This window comes from Haliotis cracherodii, unplaced genomic scaffold (assembly GCF_022045235.1).
Source record: "Haliotis cracherodii isolate W230 unplaced genomic scaffold, xgHalCrac1.p SCAF_19, whole genome shotgun sequence".
Classification (NCBI taxonomy): Eukaryota; Metazoa; Mollusca; class Gastropoda; order Lepetellida; family Haliotidae; genus Haliotis; species Haliotis cracherodii.
Window position 1 is genome coordinate 16921617 of NW_027266274.1, and position 23156 is coordinate 16944772.

A 23156-nucleotide genomic window follows, 5' to 3' on the forward strand; every position below is an offset into this window, starting at 1 on the left:
TTCAGTGTATAGTTATAGCATCAACTGTGATGGGTACATTCAGTGTGTAGTTATAGCATCAACTGTGATGGGTACATTCAGTGTGTAGTTATAGCATCGACTGTGATGGGTACATTCAGTGTGTAGTTACATCATCAACTGTGATTGGTACATTCAGTGTGTAGTTATAGCATCAACTGTGATGGGTACATTCAGTATATAGTTATATCATCAACTGTGATGGGTACATTCAGTATATAGTTATATCATCAACTGTGATGGGTACATTCAGTGTATAGTTATATCATCAACTGTGATGGGTACATTCAGTGTGTAGTTATAACATCAACTGTGATGGGTACATTCAGTGTGTAGTTATAGCATCAACTGTGATGGGTACATTCAGTGTGTAGTTATAGCATCAACTGTTATGGGTACATTTAGTGTGTAGTTATAGCATCGACTGTGATGGGTACATTCAGTGTGTAGTTACATCATCAACTGTGATTGGTACATTCAGTGTGTAGTTATAGCATCAACTGTGATGGGAACATTCAGTATATAGTTATATCATCAACTGTGATGGGTACATTCAGTATATAGTTATATCATCAACTGTGATTGGTACATTCAGTGTGTAGTTATAACATCAACTGTGGTGGGTACATTCAGTGTGTAGTTATATCATCAACTGTGATTGGTACATTCAGTATGTAGTTATAGCATCAACTGTGATGGGTACATTAAGTGTGTAGTTATAGCATCAACTGTGGTGGGTACATTCAGTGTGTAGTTATAGCATCAACTGTGATGGGTACATTCAGTGTATAGTTATAGCATTGTATGTGATGGGTACATTCAGTGTGTAGTTATAGCATTGTCTGTGATGGGTACATTCAGTGTGTAGTTATAGCATCAACTGTGATGGGTACATTCAGTGTATAGTTATAGCATCAACTGTGATGGGTACATTCAGTGTGTAGTTATAGCATCGTCTGTGATGGGTACATTCAGTGTGTAATTATAGCATTGTCTGTGATGGGTACATTCAGTATGTAGTTATAGCATTGTCTGTGATGGGTACATTCAGTGTGTAGTTATAACATCAACTGTGATTGATACATCTGTCTATAGGTGGGAACAGTGATTGAAGATAGATGTGAACTGTGATGTAATAGCAACTACACGTCTGTCTTTGCTTCTCAGACAAATTTAACAAATGAACAAGCAAAATATTTTGCAACATGATTTTATTTGCATCTGATTCAATTCAAAACAAAATTGTTTTGATGCCGGTAATAGGGTATAAAAAAAGTAAGAAACGAGAAAACACAGTGGCGACCCAGCGTAGCTATAGCAACACACGGTCTCTTCGCTGTCAGGCTCTCACCAAAACACACATGACGAAATAAACGAAACATGCATGACCAGAGATAAAGGTGGTTCTTCCTTCAATAGTGTATGTCCAGGACCAAACATATATACATGAACATTCAAACACACTGGACATATGGAATGTCACACGTCGACGGTGGAGAGACAGTCTTCTACCAATAAACCACATCAGAGGTTTGTCTATTAACTTACTACTCGTCACTGATCAATAAATATTAGTGTCTTGAAATAAATAAGAGACAGATATTTATATGGAACAGTATGTGGTACAATATCCCTACTTTCTATTAGCGCATCATGGCGTGATCCTATGTACACGTTCCTAAAACAACTATCCTATATCGACTAGAAAATGGCAAATGGAATTCAAAGATGTCATCAGAACGGTGGTGATGTCTTCTTCAGGTGATCAGGGCCGACACAGGTAGATGGTGAGCTGGAGAACAAACAAACAATCATGTCAACAGTACGTAAATAATAAATACTACTATCCGTAACGAAAATATATGAGTGGGTATTGTAGCAATATTCAAGCAATGCCAGCTGGACGAGCGATCTGCTAGGCTATCACATCGCCCATTGAAAGCGAGGAAGTGTTTTGGTTAAACATTTGTTGGCGAGCAAAGATTGGTGTGCTCATGAGATACTCACACATGAGGTACATACACACGAGACACACACACGATACACACACAAGACACACACACGAGATACATACACGGGATACACACACTAGAGACACACACACGAGACACACACAAGACACACACACGAGATACATACACTAGACATACACACATACACGAGATACACACACTAGACACACACACACGAGACACACACGAGATACACACACGAGACACACACAAGACACACACACAAGATACACACACGAGACTCACACGAGATACACACACGAGACACACACAAGACACACACACACAGGACACACACATAAGACACACACGAGACACACACACGAGATACACACACAAGACACACACACGAGATACATACACGGGATACACACACTAGAGACACACACACGAGACACACACAAGACACACACACGAGATACATACACTAGACATACACACATACACGAGATACACACACTAGACACACACACACGAGACACACGAGATACACACACGAGACACACACAAGACACACACACGAGATACACACACGAGACTCACACGAGATACACAGAAGAGACACACACAAGACACACACACACAGGACACACACATAAGACACACACGAGACACACACACGAGATACACACACAAGACACACACAGGACACAAACACGAGATCCACACACGAGACACACACATAAGACACACACGAGATAGACTTACATTGTCTATGTAACCCCGGAAGTTGGCGTAATTTGTTCCTCTGCCGATCTGCATGGCACAGTTGGCTCTCTGAACATTCCCTGGAGAACAACAGAAGATGAGGATGAGTCACAGTAGTGCATCACGTCATTCCAGCAGTCATGTATGTACCATTATCTCAGCAGCATTTACCCTCTGTTACATATCTGTAATTACCCCACTTAGACTTGTCGTTCCTTCCCCACTATGACACACAAGACAAAGTTTGGCTTGTTTGTTGTTTAACGCCGCACTCAGCAATATTCCAGCTATATGACGGTGGTCTGTAAATATTCGAGTCTGGACCAGAAAATCATATGATGGACATCACGAGCATCGATCCACGCAATTGGGATCGATGACATGCATCAACCAAATCAGGGAACCTGACCTCCCTATCCCGTTAGTCGCCTCTTACGACAAGCATAGTCGCCTTTTACGGCAACCATGGGTTGCTGAAGACCTATTCTACCCCGGATCTTCACGGGTCACAAAAAAGAAGTAGAGAGTAGGGGCCACACGTAGAAAGAAGGGGGCACCTACCGAGGAGGGCGGTTTGTTTCATAGAGGATCCCACGCTGCCGCTCAGCATCCCACCGTCAAGCTTGAAGAAAGCCTCGTTCCATCCATTGCTCTGAAACATGAGATGAGGACACAGTTGGACACAACACATCTGGTGCCTGCTATTGAAGCGCAAATCAAGAGACTAGTGACTTATACTAGTGGATAACATAGCGGAGGTCGCTAACCTTCGTATATTTACCGAACTTAAATCCTGCCATGGAGATCTACAACAACACAAGCCAAGTCACTAGAACATGAATAACCCTGTTCTACAGAAGGAACTCACTAGAATAGGATATTCTCTGTGGGATCCAGAGTAAGAACTCACTAGAATAGGATATTCTCTGTGGGACCCAGAGTAAAAACTCACTAGAATAGGATATTCTCTGTTGGACCCAGAGTAAGAACTCACTCGAATAGGATATTCTCTGTGGGTCCCAGAGTAAGAACTCACCAGAATATAACATTCTCTGTTTGACCCAGAATAAGAACTCACTAGAATAGGATATTCTCTGTGGTACCCAGAATAAGAACTCACTAGAATAGGATACTCTCTGTGGAACTCAGAATAAGAACTCACTAGAATTGGATATTCTCTGTGGTACCCAGAGTAAGAACTCACTAGAATAGGATATTCTCCGTTGGACCCAGAGTAAGAACTCACCAAGCTGCTGACCGACACGCTGGCGGACTTGTTAGCCTCAGAGCGGACACCGAAGTACGTAGACGCTGGTCCCCTGGCAATGGAGATTGAGCTGTCCTTGCCACAGTCACCATTAGATAACAAGGCCTGTTTCCTGGTGGCAGATCCCTCCCCTCGGTACCTGATTCTGATGTACACAGTGCTGCCTAACCCGGCGTTAGCGAATCTGGGAATCCTCAGACCGCTCTTGCCGTCAAAGTAGCCCACGCCGTTCCGGACCTTCACGCCGTCGTTTTGGATGTAGACTCCGCTGTCGGACTTGTCGCCAACGTCGTCGGTGAAGGATAGATAAACTTCCGGTTTGCAGGCTGGCAAATATGATAAATAAACATGATAGCTATGTTTGTGATATTTCCGGTGATATCGTGATTTTATTCTGTATTATTTTGGGTCCTGATTTTACAAATGAAATGGGGTGGGGTGGGTCTATTTCTCATGTTGTAAAGCAGGAGGAAGCTATCTCTGGACGAGGCCATCTGTTCGGGTGTCCGGGTATCAAGGAAGGACGAAATCATCTGTTGGGGAGTCAAGGAAGTACGAGACTATCATCTGAGAGTGGAGGAAGGACGAGGCTATCTGTGGGCTACATAGGAAGGGTTTTTTTGTTTTGTTTTTTGTTGTTGTTTTGTTTAAAGCCGCATTCAGCACTATTTCAGCTATATGACGGCTGTCTGGACCAGACAATCCGATGATTCACATCACGCAATTGGGATACGATGACATGCATCAACCACATGAGCGAGTCTGATCATGACCACCCGATCCCGTTAGTCGCCTCTTACGACAAGCATAGTCGCCTATAAAGGCTTGCTGAAGACCTATTCTACACCGGATCTTCACGGACAAGACTGAAGACTAAACAGGAAGAATGATACTATGTAGGGGTGTTAAGTAGGGATAACCGATGACTCTGACTCACTGTCTGGAGAAATGATCCCGCCTTGTATGGAGCACCTGCACTCAGTAGAGTTGTAACTACTTCCGGGGGCACAGGTCAAGGTTATCCATCCGTGACCTTTAGCGAACTGTTGGAATCGAGAGCTGTCACCGGCTACGGGTCTCTTGTCGCAGGCACCTGAAAACGAGGGTAAGTTTATATACTGGGGGATAATGTCGGGGTCTCGTAGATGGGATACGCTTGAGAACCTTACCGTAATGAAATAAGACACCATCGCGTACAAGTTATCATCTTATCCCGACATTCACGTCGTTGATCATCGAGACTTGGGTGATACGTACCCTGACCTCCATCCCCCTTGCAAGGAGTCTTGCACGTTGTGCTGGGGACGCAGTACCCGGCAATGCTGTAGGCCTGGCCCTCGGGGCAACACCTGCCCTTGGACACGCCCCCTACACACTCCCAGTATCCGCTGCAGGTCGTAGCGCTGGGGTAGGACGTCGTCATGGGGTCATTGCACCGCTCTGGAGACACAAGTTCAGTTAGGGTTAGGGTTAGGGTTATACACAACGATGCAGTACTTTGTACACATTTTCTTCACTTTCTTTGAATACTTCACACATATATGTCCAACAACAATATGTATCGGGTTTGTCTTCCTACATTATTCCAACCTGTTCATGTTTACCAGTGCCAGGTGCTTCTACATGTATGTTACATAGGCATGAGTCAGACACTAGGTGCTGAGGGAATTTGTTCCTGCTAAATACAAATGTGTTGTGACCAGGCGAGTGCTACCTATGTAGTATAGAGGCTAGTGATGATGCTAGTGTCCAGTGCTTCCTGTATGCTGGATGATAATGTATGGTGTGACTTGACTCACCAGCAGGACACGTGACCTCCTCTGCTCTGTTGCAGGTCAGTTTGTCCTGGTCCCAGTATAAGCCATGAGGACACTCCATCTCCTGGACCTTGATGAGCTGCTTGTTGTCGAACATGCACTGAATATACTTGTTGCAGTCGCTGGGGTGAGGGTTGTAGCCGATACCGTTGTCCATCTTGCAGTCGTTGCAGAGGCCTGAGGACAGAAGGACATCAGTATAACAGAAGGACATCAGTATAACAGGAGGACATCAGTATAACAGAAGGACATTGCCTCTGTGTCACAGAAGGACATTGCCTCTGTGTCACAGAAGGACATCAGTATAACAGAAGGACATTGTCTCTGTGTAACAGGACATATTACTTTTCGTGGATATAATATCACGATATATTGCGTTTCGGAACCACTGATTTCATCTGTTCATATTAAAAAACATGATATTGATTTACAAAAGTAATCTATGTAAGTTGAAAACATAGTGTTGTTTTAAAAACGTAATATATTCAGTTTGTAAACATAGCGTTGTTATAAAGCATAGTCTATGGAGGAAGTAAACACATACCAAGATCCGGCTTCTCTGTCGTCGTCACTGGAAGAGAAATGAAAACATTTTGTCTCAACTTGGTTCTTTCTTAACGGAAAGGATATGCCTATAGAAATGAAAACGGACTACAGTTTACACTCGAGGCCACTGTGACAGTCGGACGTGACAACAGGCTACAGTGGTCTACACTCGAGGACACCGTGACAGTCGGACGTGACAACAGGCTACAGTGGTCTACACTCGAGGACACCGTGACAGTCGGACCTGACAACACGCTACAGTGGTCAACACTCGAGGACAATGTGACAGTCGGACGTGACAACACGCCAGTAATCTTTACTCGAGGAGCCATGACCGTTGGATGTATGCACGTGACTTACACACGTATTAATTCACACTTGAATAGTATAAATCACCCAGGTTTAGATGGTGGGGCTGAATTACCTGGACATTGTTGTGTGTTGCACGCTCGTGTGACAATCTCCCTGGGTTCCCCAACACAGTCGCTACCCCCGGCGCTTGGGGCGGGGTTGGTGCAGCTTCTCATCCTCACCACCGTCTGGGTTCCCCCGCCACAGGTCAGCGAACACTCTCCTGCAGCCTCTGTCCACGCAGTCCAGCCACCGACCACTACAACACACGACACACACTTACATCACGAGCGGGAGACTCTCGGGATACCATTGGAGTCCATGTCATGTTGATCATTACTGTGAGAAAATTAAAATCATCTGATGTATCTACAGCCTTTGGCGTGGGTATCGTGGACGCTGAATAAAGGTTTGTAAAGTGTTTGTCGATATGATCAAACTATTTGCTTAAAGGTTACCTGGGCAACCCTGGGTGTTACACGCTTGTGTGAATGTAGTTCTGTCATCTCCAACACAGTACTGGCCGTTATAGGCAGGGGCAGGGTTTGTACAGGTTCTGGTTCTAGTGACAAGTTGAGATCCTCCACCACAGGACACAGAACACTTGCCCACAGTGTCCGTCCAATCGCTCCAACCTCCGTCAACTAGAGATAAAATAACACATCAAATATATATCCATTATGAATTGTGTGCAATTTAAGGTTTATGACTCTCCTGAATCTGTGTAATCGTTTTTTGCATTAATGAGAATATATCTGATACCAAGTGGTATTTGTAAACATTGCAATAATAAAGACTGTGGTTGTCAGACCCCCTGGATCAGCTTCAATATGGCTTCCACTGGAGACTCCGTCACACGCCTCGAGAGGAGGGCGAAGACCGGATGTCCCTAGGTGCGACAGACATTAGTGGGGAACGCTCACAGCATGAGTGAGATTTAAGGAGATAAAACCAACAACAATCTACAGTCATTTCAATCTGCTATGTACCTGGGCAGCCTTGGGTGTTACACGCCTGTGTGAATGTAGTTCTGTCATCTCCAACGCAGTACTGGCCGTTATAGGCAGGGGCGGGGTTTGTACAGGTTCTGGTTCTAGTGACAAGTTGAGATCCTCCACCACAGGACACAGAACACTGAGTTTCAGTGTCCGTCCACAAACTCCAACCTCCGTCAACTGGGGACACACAGCACAAATATTAAATTATTCTTAAAAAGGTGAAATTCGCAAATTGTTTTAAAGTTGACGATGTTTGACTAATTGAACATAATCAACATAATCTGTTCCCAAAAACAAATATTGATATTGTCCGTCAACAAGTTGATTTATTTCACAAGCAAAATACCTGGGCAGCCTTGGGTGTTACACGCTTGTGTGAATGTAGCTCTGTCATCTCCAACACAGTACTGGCCGTTATAGGCAGGGGCGGGGTTTGTACAGGTTCTGGTTCTAGTGACAAGTTGGGATCCTCCACCACAGGACACGGAACACTGAGCTACAGTGTCCGTCCACAAACTCCAACCTCCGTCAACTGGGGACAAAGAGAAAACATTAAGCATGTAGGCAGGGTTAACTGATGGAATTCACTTTTTTGTAGTCTTCCATTGCTACATTTTGGCACGGCCTTTAACACGAAGTAAGTTATAGCACTTTCAATAAACTACAGCTTCTTAATGCTAGTCAAAGAAACATCTGGATATTTGGCAACCAAACCCGGCAACTTTCTCTTGGGCGTATGTCAAGGGTCAAAGTTCGATAGTTTCTGTTGTTACTTGTGGTGACGAATCTATCCCCTGTTACTTGTTGTGAAGAATTTTGCTATTGTTGTTTATCTTGACCAATGTTTTGGGGGATGTATGTGGTGACGGTTTTTTTCTTTTGCTATTTGTGGTGACGAATGTATCTCCTGTTGCTTTTGGTTTACGAACTTGCTACTGTTGGTTGTGGTGACGAATGCTTCTACTGATGTTTGAGTGGCGAAAGTTTCTATTGTCACCCGTTGCGACGAATGCTTCTTCTGTTAAATGTAGTGACGAGTGTTTCTGTTGTTAGTCATTCTGACGGTGCAGTGTCACGCTGTGTATTGCTGCTTACAGACAATGCTGGCTACCCACCTACACGGAAGCTACTCCCCCTACCCCCTACCCCCCACCCACAGCACCCACCCCACCCCACCCCCATCCACTGGAGACTCCGTCACACGCCTCGAGAGGAGGGCGAAGACCGGATGTCCCTAGGTGCGACAGACATTAGTGGGGAACGCTCACAGCAGGTGTGAGATTTAAGGAGATAAAACCAACAACAATCTACAGTCATTTCAATCTGCTATGTACCTGGGCAGCCTTGGGTGTTACACGCTTGTGTGAATGTAGTTCTGTCATCTCCAACACAGTACTGGCCGTTATAGGCAGGGGCAGGGTTTGTACAGGTTCTGGTTCTAGTGACAAGTTGAGATCCTCCACCACAGGACACAGAACACTGAGTTTCAGTGTCCGTCCACAAACTCCAACCTCCGTCAACTGGGGACACACAGTACAAATATTAAATTATTCTTAAAAAGGTGAAATTCGCAAATTGTTTTAAAGTTGACGATGTTTGACTAATTGAACATAATCAACATAATCTGTTCCCAAAAACAAATATTGATATTGTCCGTCAACAAGTTGATTTATTTCACAAGCAAAATACCTGGGCAGCCTTGGGTGTTACACGCCTGTGTGAATGTAGCTCTGTCATCTCCAACGCAGTACAGGCCGTTATAGGCAGGGGCGGGGTTTGTACAGGTTCTGGTTCTAGTGACAAGTTGAGATCCTCCACCACAGGACACAGAACACTGAGCTACAGTGTCCATCCACACACTCCAACCTCCGTCAACTGGGGACACAATAATTACAATAATTACAAAACGACAAAACAACAATACAAGGAAGTTCAAACGTGCTGAGTCAATGTAAAGACATCTGTATGTGTCCTTGTTGCTCTAATACTTTCGTTTACTGCTGAACATCGTAAATACGACTTTTTCAAGTCATTGAACATTCCCATGCGGTAGATTTAAGTGGTTTGTCTTCCAATCGACAATTGTTTAAGGGATCCCCAATTCTATGAACAATTGCTGAAGAATAATATATCTATATAGAATATCATGACAATTATTTTAGACTAATCAAAATTTCAATAATAAGACAATCACATTTTGCACTCGGTCACAAAGCAACGAATTCGGAGTTGAACAACTGGGAATATTATTGAAAAAGATAAAGAGTAAACAAACATTCCATTTTTATCGACAGTAATTGAGATTATTGTGATCAATACGATACTGACAGTTTAGGATAATATTTCCATAAATGTTGTTTATACCTGGGCATCCTTGGGTGTTACACGCTTGTGTGAATGTAGCTCTGTCATCTCCAACACAGTACAGGCCGTTATAGGCAGGGGCGGGGTTTGTACAGGTTCTGGTTCTAGTGACAAGTTGGGATCCTCCACCACAGGACACAGAACACTGAGCTACAGTGTCCGTCCACAAACTCCAACCTCCGTCAACTGGGGACGCAAAGGAAATAGTCATTGTACAGATACAAAACAACAAGAATAAAGGTTCGTTTACGGTGTATTGATCGGTAAATGCTCTTTTCAGCAATGAAACTATAAGTTGAAAGTATGAGAACAGCAAATTTTATTTCATCACTATTGTATATGTCCTGCTTGTCTGGTATTTGCGTGTGGTGTTCGTCTGAAGGTTCAAGATTGTCTGGTATTTGCGTGTGGCGTTTGTCTGAAGGTTCCCGATTGTCTGGTATTTGCGTGTGGCGTTTGTCTGAAGGTTCCCGATTGTCTGGTATTTGCGTGTGGCGTTTGTCTGAAGGTTCCCGATTGTCTGGTATTTGGTTGTCGTGTTTGTCTGAAGATTCCCGATTGTCTGGTATTTGCGTGTGGCGTTTGTCTGAAGATTCCCGATTGTCTGGTATTTGCGTGTGGTGCGTGAAATCTTTGACATCGTCTATCAGCCGATGCTCGTAATAATGGTAATGTGTTCCTTATCAAATTGAAAGAATGAGAACGCTAAACACTGCACGTGTTGCAAGACAACGCCCGCTGACTGAAGTTCACATGCTGCAACCACCACGTGATAGTTCCAGAAATGTCACCTAGACAGAGGGACAAGTACCTGGGCAGCCTTGGGTATTACACGTCTGTGTGAATGTAGTTCTGTCGTCTCCAACACAGTACTGGCCGTAATAGGCAGGGGCGGGGTTTGTACAGGTTCTGGTTCTAGTGACAAGTTGAGATCCTCCACCACAGGACACGGAACACTGAGCTACAGTGTCCGTCCACAAACTCCAACCTCCGTCAACTGGGGATATAGGAAGGGTAACGCTACAGATACAGAACTACAGGAAGACCTCTCTACAAGCTGAATACATGATACATGGTACATGATACATAGTACATAATACATGATACATGATATCAAGCTAAATACATGATCATACACGTGGTTGCAATTGCATCTAGGAGTACGATTTATATAAAACACTACAATATACATAAGAATATTAGTATGTGGTCATACCATCAACACAGATTAATACGTTCTATAAGCATGCCAGGTCGAGTGCGCCAAAAACATTGAATCTATATTTGAATACATTGTGAATAATCATCAATCAGAATGTGTCTATTATTACACCAAACGCCGCCATATATGTACTGCATATTGACATACTGAGAAAGTGAGTAATCACAATTATTACACACTTCAGTGTGTTAAACTGAAGTTTCTTAAGTTGAGAAATATCATATTTTCAGTGCATGTAATATCATGTGTTATGATTCAAGGATTTCAAGAATATTTTTCCTAAACTTGAATGTGTATGTTATCCTACCGAAATGCATGAAAAAGACTTTTATTGATCTCAATTACTTTTTGTTATTTTTGTCTATATTCGCAATCACGAGGGTGGTGAAACGGCCCTGCGTGTCAGGTAGGAGGGATGTACGTTTAAGGTTTTACATTTACAATTAAATTATTGAATGTCCCGGTAGACAACTGCAAAAATGTAGATGATTAATTGGATATTACATGTCGTGAAATGGTATGTATCACTCGACACATGGAATATGCTTCTTCACTTTTTACCATCAGAGATACCTACAGAGAGGCAGCCTGTCTCAGTTATTCGCCCGGAAGTACTTAGGTTGATAAGGGGTTGAAAAATGTGTAGAATCTTCCTTTGCAAGATGGTTTCTATTTAGCTTCACCTTCTTATGTCTGTGCTGAGTACTATGGCGCGCAATGTCGGCTATCATTAAAGTCTCAGTAAAGTCTATTAAACATGGCTAATGTACCTGGGCAGCCTTGGGTGTTACACTCCTGTGTGAATGTAGCTCTGTCATCTCCAACACAGTACAGGCCGTTATAGGCAGGGGCGGGGTTTGTACAGGTTCTGGTTCTAGTGACAAGTTGGGAGCCTCCACCACAGGACACAGAACACTGAGCTACAGTGTCCGTCCACAAACTCCAACCTCCGTCAACTGTGAACACACAGCATCGAGGCAAACATTAGGAAGTTATTCTTGATAAAGTTAAAACTCGCTAATTGTTTGTAAGTTTATGGGTTTGACCAATTGAACATAAACGATAATACGTGTGTACATTTAGTGCTCCCAAAGAAAATATATCTTATAGGCCGTAACCAAGTTGATTTCACATGCAAAATACCTGGACAGCCTTGGGTGTTACACGCTTGTGTGAATGTAGTTCTGTCATCTCCAACACAGTACTGGCCGTTATAGGCAGGGGCGGGGTTTGTACAGGTTCTGGTTCTAGTGACAAGTTGGGATCCTCCACCACAGGACACGGAACACTGAGCTACAGTGTCAATCCACACACTCCAACCTCCGTCAACTGGGGACACAATTGTTTACCATTCAGATGCTGGCCAAGAGTATTTATCGTTGAGTTTATTTGGGTTTTAGGACTTAATGGCAAATTTGACTTCATTTTAATTCCAATATAACATACAGTAAATGGTTCGAACTTCATATTGAACGAATTCTAGTGCGATTTAGTTTCTTGGTGACGGTTGCGTTACCAAATTTTACTGATGGCAAAAGCCAAACATTTGTTTCTTTCCAGGGAAATTACCAACAAGACAGTACCTGGGCAGCCTTGGGTGTTACATGCTTGTGTGAATGTAGTTCTGTCGTTTCCAACACAGTACAGGCCGTTATAGGCAGGGGCGGGGTTTGTACAGGTTCTGGTTCTAGTGACAAGTTGATATCCTCCACCACAGGACACAGAGCACTGAGCTACAGTGTCAATCCACAAACTCCAACCTCCGTTAACTGGGGACAAGGATAATTCAATGATGATCATCACCAAAATCACATCGCGTTTGACATGACACCAGCGTGTCGGTCCAGTTTATTGTACCACAGGTGCGCTCACAGATTAGATATACATCACTAGATAAATTAGCTGTACATCAGCAGATATAGTGGATATACATCACTAGATATAGTTTAATTTACATACTTATATACGGTTAATGTACATCACTAGATATGGTTCTTCTGTATAACCATACATACATATATTGGTATATTTGTTATACATAAATGTGACTCGCCACCTACCTGGACATCCGTGTGTGTTACAAGCCCCTGCCAACGTCACCACGGCGTCCCCCACGCAGTACAAGCCGCCATTGGCGGGGGCAGGGTTGGTGCACGTTCTGGTGCGCGTGATGACCTGTGACCCACCACCACACGACACTGAGCATGCGCCGTATGAATCAGCCCAGTGGGTCCATCCTCCTTGAACTAGAGAGGAAGTACAGCGATGAAGAACAGACATACATTGTGGGGCAATATGGAGAGGTGTAACATAGGCGATCTATATACATCAAGTTGCAAAAGTGATTTGGCGTAACGCCGTTCTTAACAGTATTTATTTTATCTAAAACATCGTGAGAATAATTCTGGCATTCGAACCACCCCAGCAATATTCCAGCCATAATTCAACAATATTCTAGCCATATTCCAGCAATATTCTAGCCATATGTCAGCAAAATTCAAGCAAAATTCAAGCAAAAATCAAGCAAAATTCAAGCAATATTCCAGCAATATGATGACGGGGCACACTGCTACTGCCGACTGCTGTGATGGTATGTCGGCCCTGGTTCTCCACAACAGCGACGTACGTTAACGTGAGACTGACGAGACATTAGGGGGCGAGAAACAATAATGTAACGACCACACTACACAAGTATATATATATGTAAACTGTCACCACGGAGACAGCCAGCCACGGAGACAGCTCACTGACAGGAGGGGATTGTCACGTGACGTTTATGAGAAATAAACGCCCTGTTTATTTCGCCTATGATCCCTGTACGCGCTGTCTTCATGTAAACATTTATGACGCCACATTTCAGCGTGTGTGTGTGTGCGTGCGTGCGTGCGTGCGTGCGTGCGTGTGTGTGGTGGCAGTTGGGGAGGGGGGGGGGGGGGGTGGAGGGGGTGGTCAGACAGTTGTCGGCGTTCTACGGTCTACGTAATTAATACATTTCAGGCAGTCAGGTCCAATCAAAGTGTCGTATCGCATTAACAATTAAGTTATCGGCAATACCAGTGTGTAAAGTGGCACTGACAATCCTGCATAGCACCAAGGGAAAGTGTATAGGGGCAATCTTGGTGTTTAGGGTGAGCGTTTAGGGTGATAATTAAGTGTCAGTAAACGGTTAAACACATGTTGTACACTATGGCGTTTATTGGGGCCTGTGTCGAGGAGGTGACATCACTCCAGTCACATCCTTCTCTACATCCCTCCCCCACATCCCTAATATTCCCCGACTCTTTGATGTCGTCATGTGAATCACGAGTTACTATAAATAGGAGTGGTCACGTGACGTCTATCCCCTGTTTGAGATCACGACCAGGACATGGTCATTTATCAGGCAGCTTCTGTGATGGCCGCCATCATCTATCACATGTGTCATGGCAGCGCTACAAAGTATCTTGGGATAACATCAATTGGAAATAAGATTTTAATCCGAGTGGTCGGTGACCCCCTTCTGGTTGTCTGAACCTTACGTAAGATGTAGATTCCTTCTCATAGGGTAGGAACTAGATCCCTTTTCATAGTGACGACATGGTGCTTCGGCCGCATATCAAAGTATCATGTATTTTACATCGCGCTCTGAAAGACTAGCACTACAACTGTTATAACTCGAGTACTTTACATCGCGCTCTGAAAGCCTAGCACTACAACTGTTATAACTCATGTACTTTACATCACGCTCTGATAACCTTGCACTACAACTGTTATAACCCATGTACTTTACATCGCGCTCTGAATGCCTAGCACTACAACTGTTATAACTCATGTTCTTTACATCGCGCGCTAATAGCCTAGCACTACAACTGTTATAACTCATGTTCTTTACATCGCGCTCTGATAACCTAGCACTACAACTGTTATAACTCATGTTCTTTACATCGCGCGCTAATAGCCTAGCACTACAACTGTTATAACTCATGTTCTTTACATCGTGCGCTAATAGCCTAGCACTACAACTGTTATAACTCATGTACTTTACATCGCGCTCTGATAACCTAGCACTACAACTGTTATAACCCATGTACTTTACATCGTGCACTAGTAGCACTACAACTGTTATAACTCATGTACTTTACATCGCGCTCTGATAACCTAGCGCTACAGCTGTTATAACTCATGTACTTAACATCGTGCACTAGTAGCACTACAACTGTTAAAACTCATGTACTTTACATCGCGCGCTAATAGCCTAGCACTACAACTGCCCTGCGCTTCCAACGATATCTCCAATCAAACTGAGCCCAAACCCTTACAGCCATGATGTCAACCGTCCCGCTTGAGCTGCCTGTCACGTGATATAATCAAACAGTGTTTGTGGTACATGAAGGGTACCAATCACGTCACAGTGTCTTTCATCTACAACATTCATGCTTTAATTGCGTGTTTGACTCAGTGACGACCTACCTGGACACACGCGCTTGAAGAGCTGGTCAATAAGCCCGTCCAACTGCTGAAACTGTGCCACCGTCAGAACGTGATCCGAGCCGGAAGCGATGGACTGAAGCTCCACGATGTCCGTATTGAGCCCCACCCCTACGGCAAACATGTTGACCCCTAGGAGCTTGGAAACTCGGGCCGCCTGGGCGGTAGCGCCAGGGTTCTTCGAAATCCCGTCGGTGATGACCACCGCCACCTTGGGGACGCCAGGACGGGCATACCGCTGCAACATGTTGTTCATGGCGCTGATGCCGTCGGCGGTGTTTGTGCCGTCACGGGGATGGCCCAACTGACTGATCTGAAGCTTGAGATAGGCCGCGTCCCCGCTGAGATTAATGACGGCGGATATGTTGGTGCTGTAGAGGACGACTCCGAAACGTTGGTTGTTGTCGTTGATGTTCAGCTGGTCGACCATGGAGAGGAGGGAGTGCTTCAGCGTCTGGAAGTCGATGGCTGAGATGCTGTCAGATCCGTCGACAACGGCGACAATCTCTAGGAGTTCCTGGCACCCTGTAATTCGTAGATGCCAACCAACATGAGACATTGGGTTGTATAAACACAACATGAGACATTGGGTTGTGTAAACACAACATGAGACATTGGCTTATAAAAACACAACATGAGACATTGGCTTATAAAAACACAACATGAGACATTGGCTTATATAAACACAACACGGGAATATCGGTGTATCATTACAACATTGATCCAGGCTCTCTGACATTGACAGATATTTACATATTCTGATAGTGCATAACACGATTCACGTCTTTCTTTAATTCATCAACACATATGATGTTTTGCTTGTTTGCTTGTTTGCTTGCTTGCTCGTTTGTTTGTTTGTTTGTTTGTTGTTGTTTAACGCCGCACACAGCACTATTCCACCTATATGACGGCGGTCTACAAAAATAATCGAGTCAAGACCAGACAAACCTGTGATTGACATCATGAGCATCGATCCACGCAATTGGGATACGGTGACATGCATCAAGCAAGTCAGCGAGCCTGACCACCCGATCACGTTAGTCGCCTCTTATGACAAGCATAATCGCACTTTACGGTAAGTATGGGTTTTTGAAGACATATTCTATCCCGGGTCTTCACGGGTCTAACACATATAAGAAGCCATGTATACATATCACCTTACTTAAAAGAACCATATATAACTTACACATACTCGATATATCTCTAGCAAATACACTCAGCTGTTATCAGATAATTGGGAATCCAACTCGAATCTCCCGCGCGACACACAAACAACTTCCCCAACCAACGGTCAACACACGCGAGACTCCCTCACTCATTCACTCACTCACTCTCCGACCTACAGTATTTACCTGATGGGGTGAGGTTGATGCCGCCGCCCAGGACAGTTTCAGCAGAGTTGTCACCGTCACCAACGACAACTGTCTGTCCAGGGTAGATAACTCGGACTTGATTTTCTCCACTGTCTCCAGAGTCGCCTCCCATGACCCCAATTGTTGGCGATGGTAGATGTTCGCCGCTGTCGGAGTTCCCTCCAGTTGTTACAGCAACGGGCACATGTTCCCCGCTGTCGTCCGAATCACTTCCTGTTGATGCAGTCGATGGCACATTTTCCCCACTGTCATACGAGTCACCCCCTGTGGTTGCAGTCGAGTGCACATGTTCGTCACTATAATCATAATAATCCCCAACCGGCGATACATTCTGTTCCTCGCTGGAAGCCATGGTAGGTTGTGGGTAGACGGCGGCGGGTTTTTCCACCGAACTATCTCCGCCGGCCATGACGCTGCCAGCCCCCTGCTGCATGTAGTGGTAGATGTTGGGAGACACACCGCCGGAGACGAAGGTGTTGGTGGGTTGTGCGGGCGGGTACCAGCCACCCTGCACCCCGCCACTCCCCTGGCTGGAGCGCCCTCCTGATGACCCGGGATACATGGGGTAACCTTGGTTTCCTGCGTTTCCATAGTTACCAGGGTAGCCCTGTACGAGCGGGTTTCCGTAGTTGACAGGGTAACCCTGGTAGTTTCCTGTTTGGCCTGTTTGGCCAGTGCCGTAGTACATGTTCCCTTGGTAACCGAACCCGCCCGTCACCTCGCCGCTGTCGCCTCCACCTGAGGATCAAGAAACATTTGTCAGCAACATCAATGAAGGTCATCTCAAAGCATTCCATCTCGACATACGTTCTGTAATTAGAACTCGACCCTACACGATTAGCTGCTGGTAGGTTATGCATGGCTGGGCCTATCCCTGGAAGGTATCAGTCTACAGTCATATCATGTATGGCGTGTCCCATAATGTGCATATGTTTTGTAGTTGTTCGAACCATGCTAATGTGATATACCTGTCTACAGACACATACGAACACGTGCTAATGTGAAAATAATAATAATAATGATAATAATAAATATAAATATAATAATAATCATCATCATCGTCATCGTCAAGAGCCTGAAAGAATGTCACTGGATATAGCCTTTGAGAAGATAAGTTTTAAGTCCTCATTTGAAAGACTGGAGAGTTGGTTTTGATTTCAGTATGAGAGTTGGAGAATTCCACAAACAACGACAGTAACACTGAATAATCTTGAGCCCAAAGTCTCTAACTTGCAGCTGTACATGTTGATTTGACCTTATACGTGGAGGGACCCACTGTATACAGATACATCAATACTCGTGCCAATGTGATCCCACTGACCAGATACACCAGTACTCGTGCCTTTGTGATCTATCTATATACAAACACATCAGTACCCCTGCTAATGTCATCCACCTGTCTACAGACACAAAAATACATGTAACGGTATTAATTACTCCCCGACAGTCTGGGCTGGACCTAATTGTCAAACCCGGGTGATGGTGAGATTAGCTTATGTTGTCGTCATCCGTCACGTCCAGTGGCTACAGCATCTGGCCATGTTAGAACATGCGACCTGAGGAGGTCCTCCGTCAACAGTTGACCATCGATGTAGGGGAGGACAACCCTCTCTATGTCCCGTGTGACGTCCCGGACGTCGCACAGAAAGTAGCATCAATCAGTGCTGATTGCAAACGCCACCTGGCCATTCCTCCGACACAGTAGGTGATTTTAGTGAGGGTTTATATAAACCTTCTGAATACAATGACCTCTCAGATCTCAGATCAACTTGCCATTCCTCCGACACAGTAGGCGATTTTAGTGAGGGTTTATATAAACCTTCTGAATACAATGACCTCTCAGATATCAGATCAACTGGCCATTCCTCCGACACAGTAGGCGATTTTAGTGAGGGTTTATATAAACCTTCTGAATACAATGACCTCTCAGATCTCAGATCAACTGGCCATTCCTCCGACACAGTAGGTGATTTTAGTGAGGGTTTATATAAACCTTCTGAATACAACGACCTCTCTTACACATACGTGAGTTAGGGATGGTTTATATAAGCTTTATGAATACAATGACCCCTCTAACACGTAGGTGAGTTAGGTATGGTTTATATAAACTTTATGAATACAATGACCTCTCTAACACAGCAGTGTGAGTTAGGTGGGGGAGTTTCATGAATCTGCTGAATACAATGACCTCTCAGATACAGCAATGTAAGTTAGGTGGGGGGGTTTCATGAATCTGCTGAATACAATGACATATCATCCGGTTGGGACATACTCTCCCTGTTTTGTTGATATGCGAGTCGTATTCTCTGAACAATCTAGTTGTGTGGAGAAACAAGAACCATACCTGCAAATCTATCATAAATATTTAAATACAGTAAAAAAAAGTTATAACGAACATGCTTATACCGAACTGACGGATATAACGAACTGTTTTTGGGTCCTCTCCATTTGCTGTATAAAGGCAGTATGTGTGCTTTAAACAAACTACGGTTAAAACGAACTTAAATTAATGGTCCCTTTTGTTCGTTATAACCGTAGTTTACTGTAATTTCTTAAGATCCTTAAAAGCAATTACGTAGTAATTTTTAGAGAAAACATAAAAAATGACAGCAATGTCATACCTGAAATTATTCAGAACTATTGTCGGGATGAGCGTTGAAAACAATATCTTACCTTCCAACAATGTTGAAATACTTCCCGAACAAAAGACATATTCAGGAAACATGAACATGCAAAGGTGAGACCCTACCTGGATCCTAGCTGTAAATGTCACTCGTGTCTGCAGGCGACACATGACACCACGTATAATACATTATAGCACATACAAGGAGGTGGGGTATGACATTTCAAACATTAAAGACCGACCAATACCGTGTCAACATTGCTCAGATCAAAACACATTTCAATATTAACATGTCTGTAAGTACCCTTGGCAACACAAACATACCAAACTAACGTGCCTATTTTACCCATGCCCTAAGTTCTGAACCTCAAAACCTGCCTCAATTCGGACCTTCCTCCAACGTTAAGCTGACACACGAGGCTGAAATGCTGTTCATATTGGTGTTAAACGCACTCACTCACTCACTCACTCACTCACTATGTTCCCGAGGGAGTGAGTGAGTTGGGTTTTACGCCGCTTTTAACAGTATTCCAGTTATATCACGGCGTGTCAGCTTAATGTGGGAGGAAAGCCCGAAGTGATGCAGGTCTCAGACGTTTACCACTTCAGTGAAATCCACGAGCACGGGTATGGTGCTGACAAACCTAAAAACATAATCGGGGCGAACCGGGATTCGAACCAACAATCATAGGTTTCTGGCGTGCCCAAAGGACGCAACTCTACACAGCGAATCGCGGCGCCTTAGACCCGTGCCCCCTATGTTCCTGAAGTTTGTGCTGGACGCGATCTGACTCCACTGACTTCAGTGTACGTACAGACACTTCCACGACAACGACAGGTACGGTGATGGAGATAGTAGGGAGTGGATTGCTTGGAGAAGCCAAACCTTCCATCCTTCCTACCAATCCAGAATTGGTCTTCAGCGACCTTGTTTGTCGTAAGAGGCGACTAACGGGATCGGGTGGTCAGGCTCGCTGACTTGGTTGATTCATGTCATCGTATCCCAATTGCTTCGATCGATGCGTATGATTTCAATCACTGGGTTGTCTGGTCCAGACTCGATTATCTACAGACTGCCGTCATATTGCTGGAATATTGCTGAGTGCGGCGTTAAACAACAAACAAAAAAACAAAAAATAAATCCTAGCATTCCTTCTTATCATTCCTACTTATCCATCCTCATAATGCTGGTAAATGCAGCATTATAAAATGCTCTAACTTTCGTGATGTTTTTACACCCAAGTATATTTTACTAATAAATCAACGGTTTCTTCCAGTCGACGCCATCATATAAATTATATTCATTAGCAAGGTCATGCATGAAGCTGTGCATGGAGCGACCGCATACACGGCGGTTCAAATCTCCTCCGGGAGCCAGTTGGACTTGTTTAGTCACAGATCGTGTCGTCCTCCTCTGTGATATCACATGAACCATCTATCACATTACAGCCTCTGACACACTTGCCAGCATCAATCTGAACCCTGCCCCAAATGAAACAGATCGGATGCACTTCCAAATGAAAATCTCTTTTCTAAATGACCAAGTAACAGTTTTGCGTTTTATTATGTTGCTGTATAAGGGTGAGTGAGTTAAATCGGTAATATTTCAGCCATATATTGACGAGATCTTTAAGTTTCTAAAAAGTGATAAGGGTTTTGCTTTTACCTGTCTGTGACCAGGGTGCACCCCACGTCGAAAATCCCTCGTCATCATCTGCGACAGTTCCACATATGTTCAACATCAACACCGACAACAAGAGCAGCTTCATTTTGTTTCTTCCTTGTTTCTGGAACGAACAACAATTTAGTCACATCACATATAGTTTTTAGGAATATTTTTTTCTTAAAAGGAGAGGAGATATTTGTGATTTTTAAAGTCATTCAATCCCACCTTAATTTTGTTTTTACATAGAAAAATATTTTTGCCAAATATATGAACCTATTTCAATTTGCTTTTGTTCTTACCACTTGTTCCCCTTGTTTGCTTCTTGTTATTAAAGGCAGATGTGACCCCCTGCTGGCACGGAGACTTATATACACCACCCCTCATGTAGGTATGACAGCCGGGTCACGTGGTCTGACGTCATCAGTGCGTCTCGGAGCGGCCAGGCAACCCACCAGACGAGTTCTGATTGGTGGTCACTCCTGTACCATCTCACCAGTAAATGTTAATCTTTTGTCTTGCTAAATCAAATAATCAAATACTGCTCCATGTTCATAAGTACGTCATGGTGAAAGAAGGAAGAGACGGAAGTACCTTATTTTATGGTACATCGAATGACAGGTACTCATCACTCGTAACATGCTTTTTGCGTCACAGGATTTAGGCAAAAAATAGCCTAGCCCTATTTTAACCAAGTGTATATTGTTGTTTACGTTATACCAAACCCAGTGGCAACAGTCCACGAATATTTTTAATAGTAGTAGTAGTAGTAGTAGTAGTAGTAGTAGTAGTAGTAGTAGTAGTAGTAGTAGTAGTAGTTTTATTTTATTTATTTTATTGTATTGTATTGTAATTTTTTATATCATTGTTATTATTTTTTATTATTATTATCATTAAAATAAATAATTTAACAAAGAGGGTTTAGATGATCCTGGCACCGTCAGGTTGGTTAGGCTTATCATCAGCTCAGGGCCCTTGCCTCCTCTACACGCAGCCCAGACAGCGAATGGGACTTCTCCCAGGAAGCGCTGCCTAGTCAACACACCCAAAACTTTTCGGAGAATGTGAAGGCTCCCAAACACTGCAGCCTTCTGCATTTACCAGATTGTCAGAAGGGCTGTATTCCTGGTGGCAAACCCGGGTGCTCTCCCGATGTCAGTCAACAGATTGGGAGCGTGACATTTCGAAAGCGAGGTCCGCATATTTGCCATGTTTTTCCTGAATCTTGTCAATCACATATGTCAAAAGGGACAAAAAAAATCAATAATATAAATGGTCATTTTTATCATTATCATTATGTTTTTCCTAACCGTTACTGGTGGCGGTGGAACTTGTATCCGCATATATTATAATATTATGTCCATCAACGGTAGAGACTTGAGGGAGGTTTTATTCTGCTGTTGATTACGGAAAGTTGTTAAAGTGCTATCGTTTTCATCATTTCTACCATCATATTTCTGATTTCATTATTATTATTATTATTATTATTATTGTTGTTATTATTATTATTATTTTAAATATTGGCGTCTGGCATATGGCGTTTACGCTTGACTGCAGTTTTATGTCCTCAAGACGTATGTAAAACAAGCAGTACTGAGCCTTGTGACTCATCATGGTTGTACATTAATCACATGCATATTCCCCCAATGACACATTCTTAATATCGGCATTCATCACAAGACAAACAGGATCAAGGAAATGTCAGCGTCTCCGTGCCTCACTAACCA

At 43.7% G+C, this 23156-nt stretch overlaps 1 protein-coding gene across 1 annotated transcript; it reads right to left on the bottom strand.

Moving 5' to 3' along the window:
* Positions 1-1783: 1783 nt before the first annotated feature.
* On the bottom strand, positions 1784-21535 carry LOC139466798 (SCO-spondin-like). The gene is made up of 23 exons (XM_071248492.1): positions 21433-21535; positions 17123-17881; positions 15753-16295; positions 13364-13549; positions 12887-13072; positions 12447-12632; positions 12074-12259; positions 10893-11078; positions 10082-10267; positions 9407-9592; positions 9052-9237; positions 8064-8249; positions 7709-7894; positions 7178-7363; positions 6793-6978; positions 6367-6393; positions 5805-5999; positions 5263-5445; positions 4943-5098; positions 3985-4331; positions 3300-3390; positions 2739-2818; positions 1784-1810 (listed from the first exon to the last, which is right to left on the bottom strand). Exons 1-23 carry the CDS (start codon positions 21533-21535, stop codon positions 1784-1786), a joined length of 4743 nt encoding a protein of 1580 aa, XP_071104593.1.
* Positions 21536-23156: the final 1621 nt, after the last annotated feature.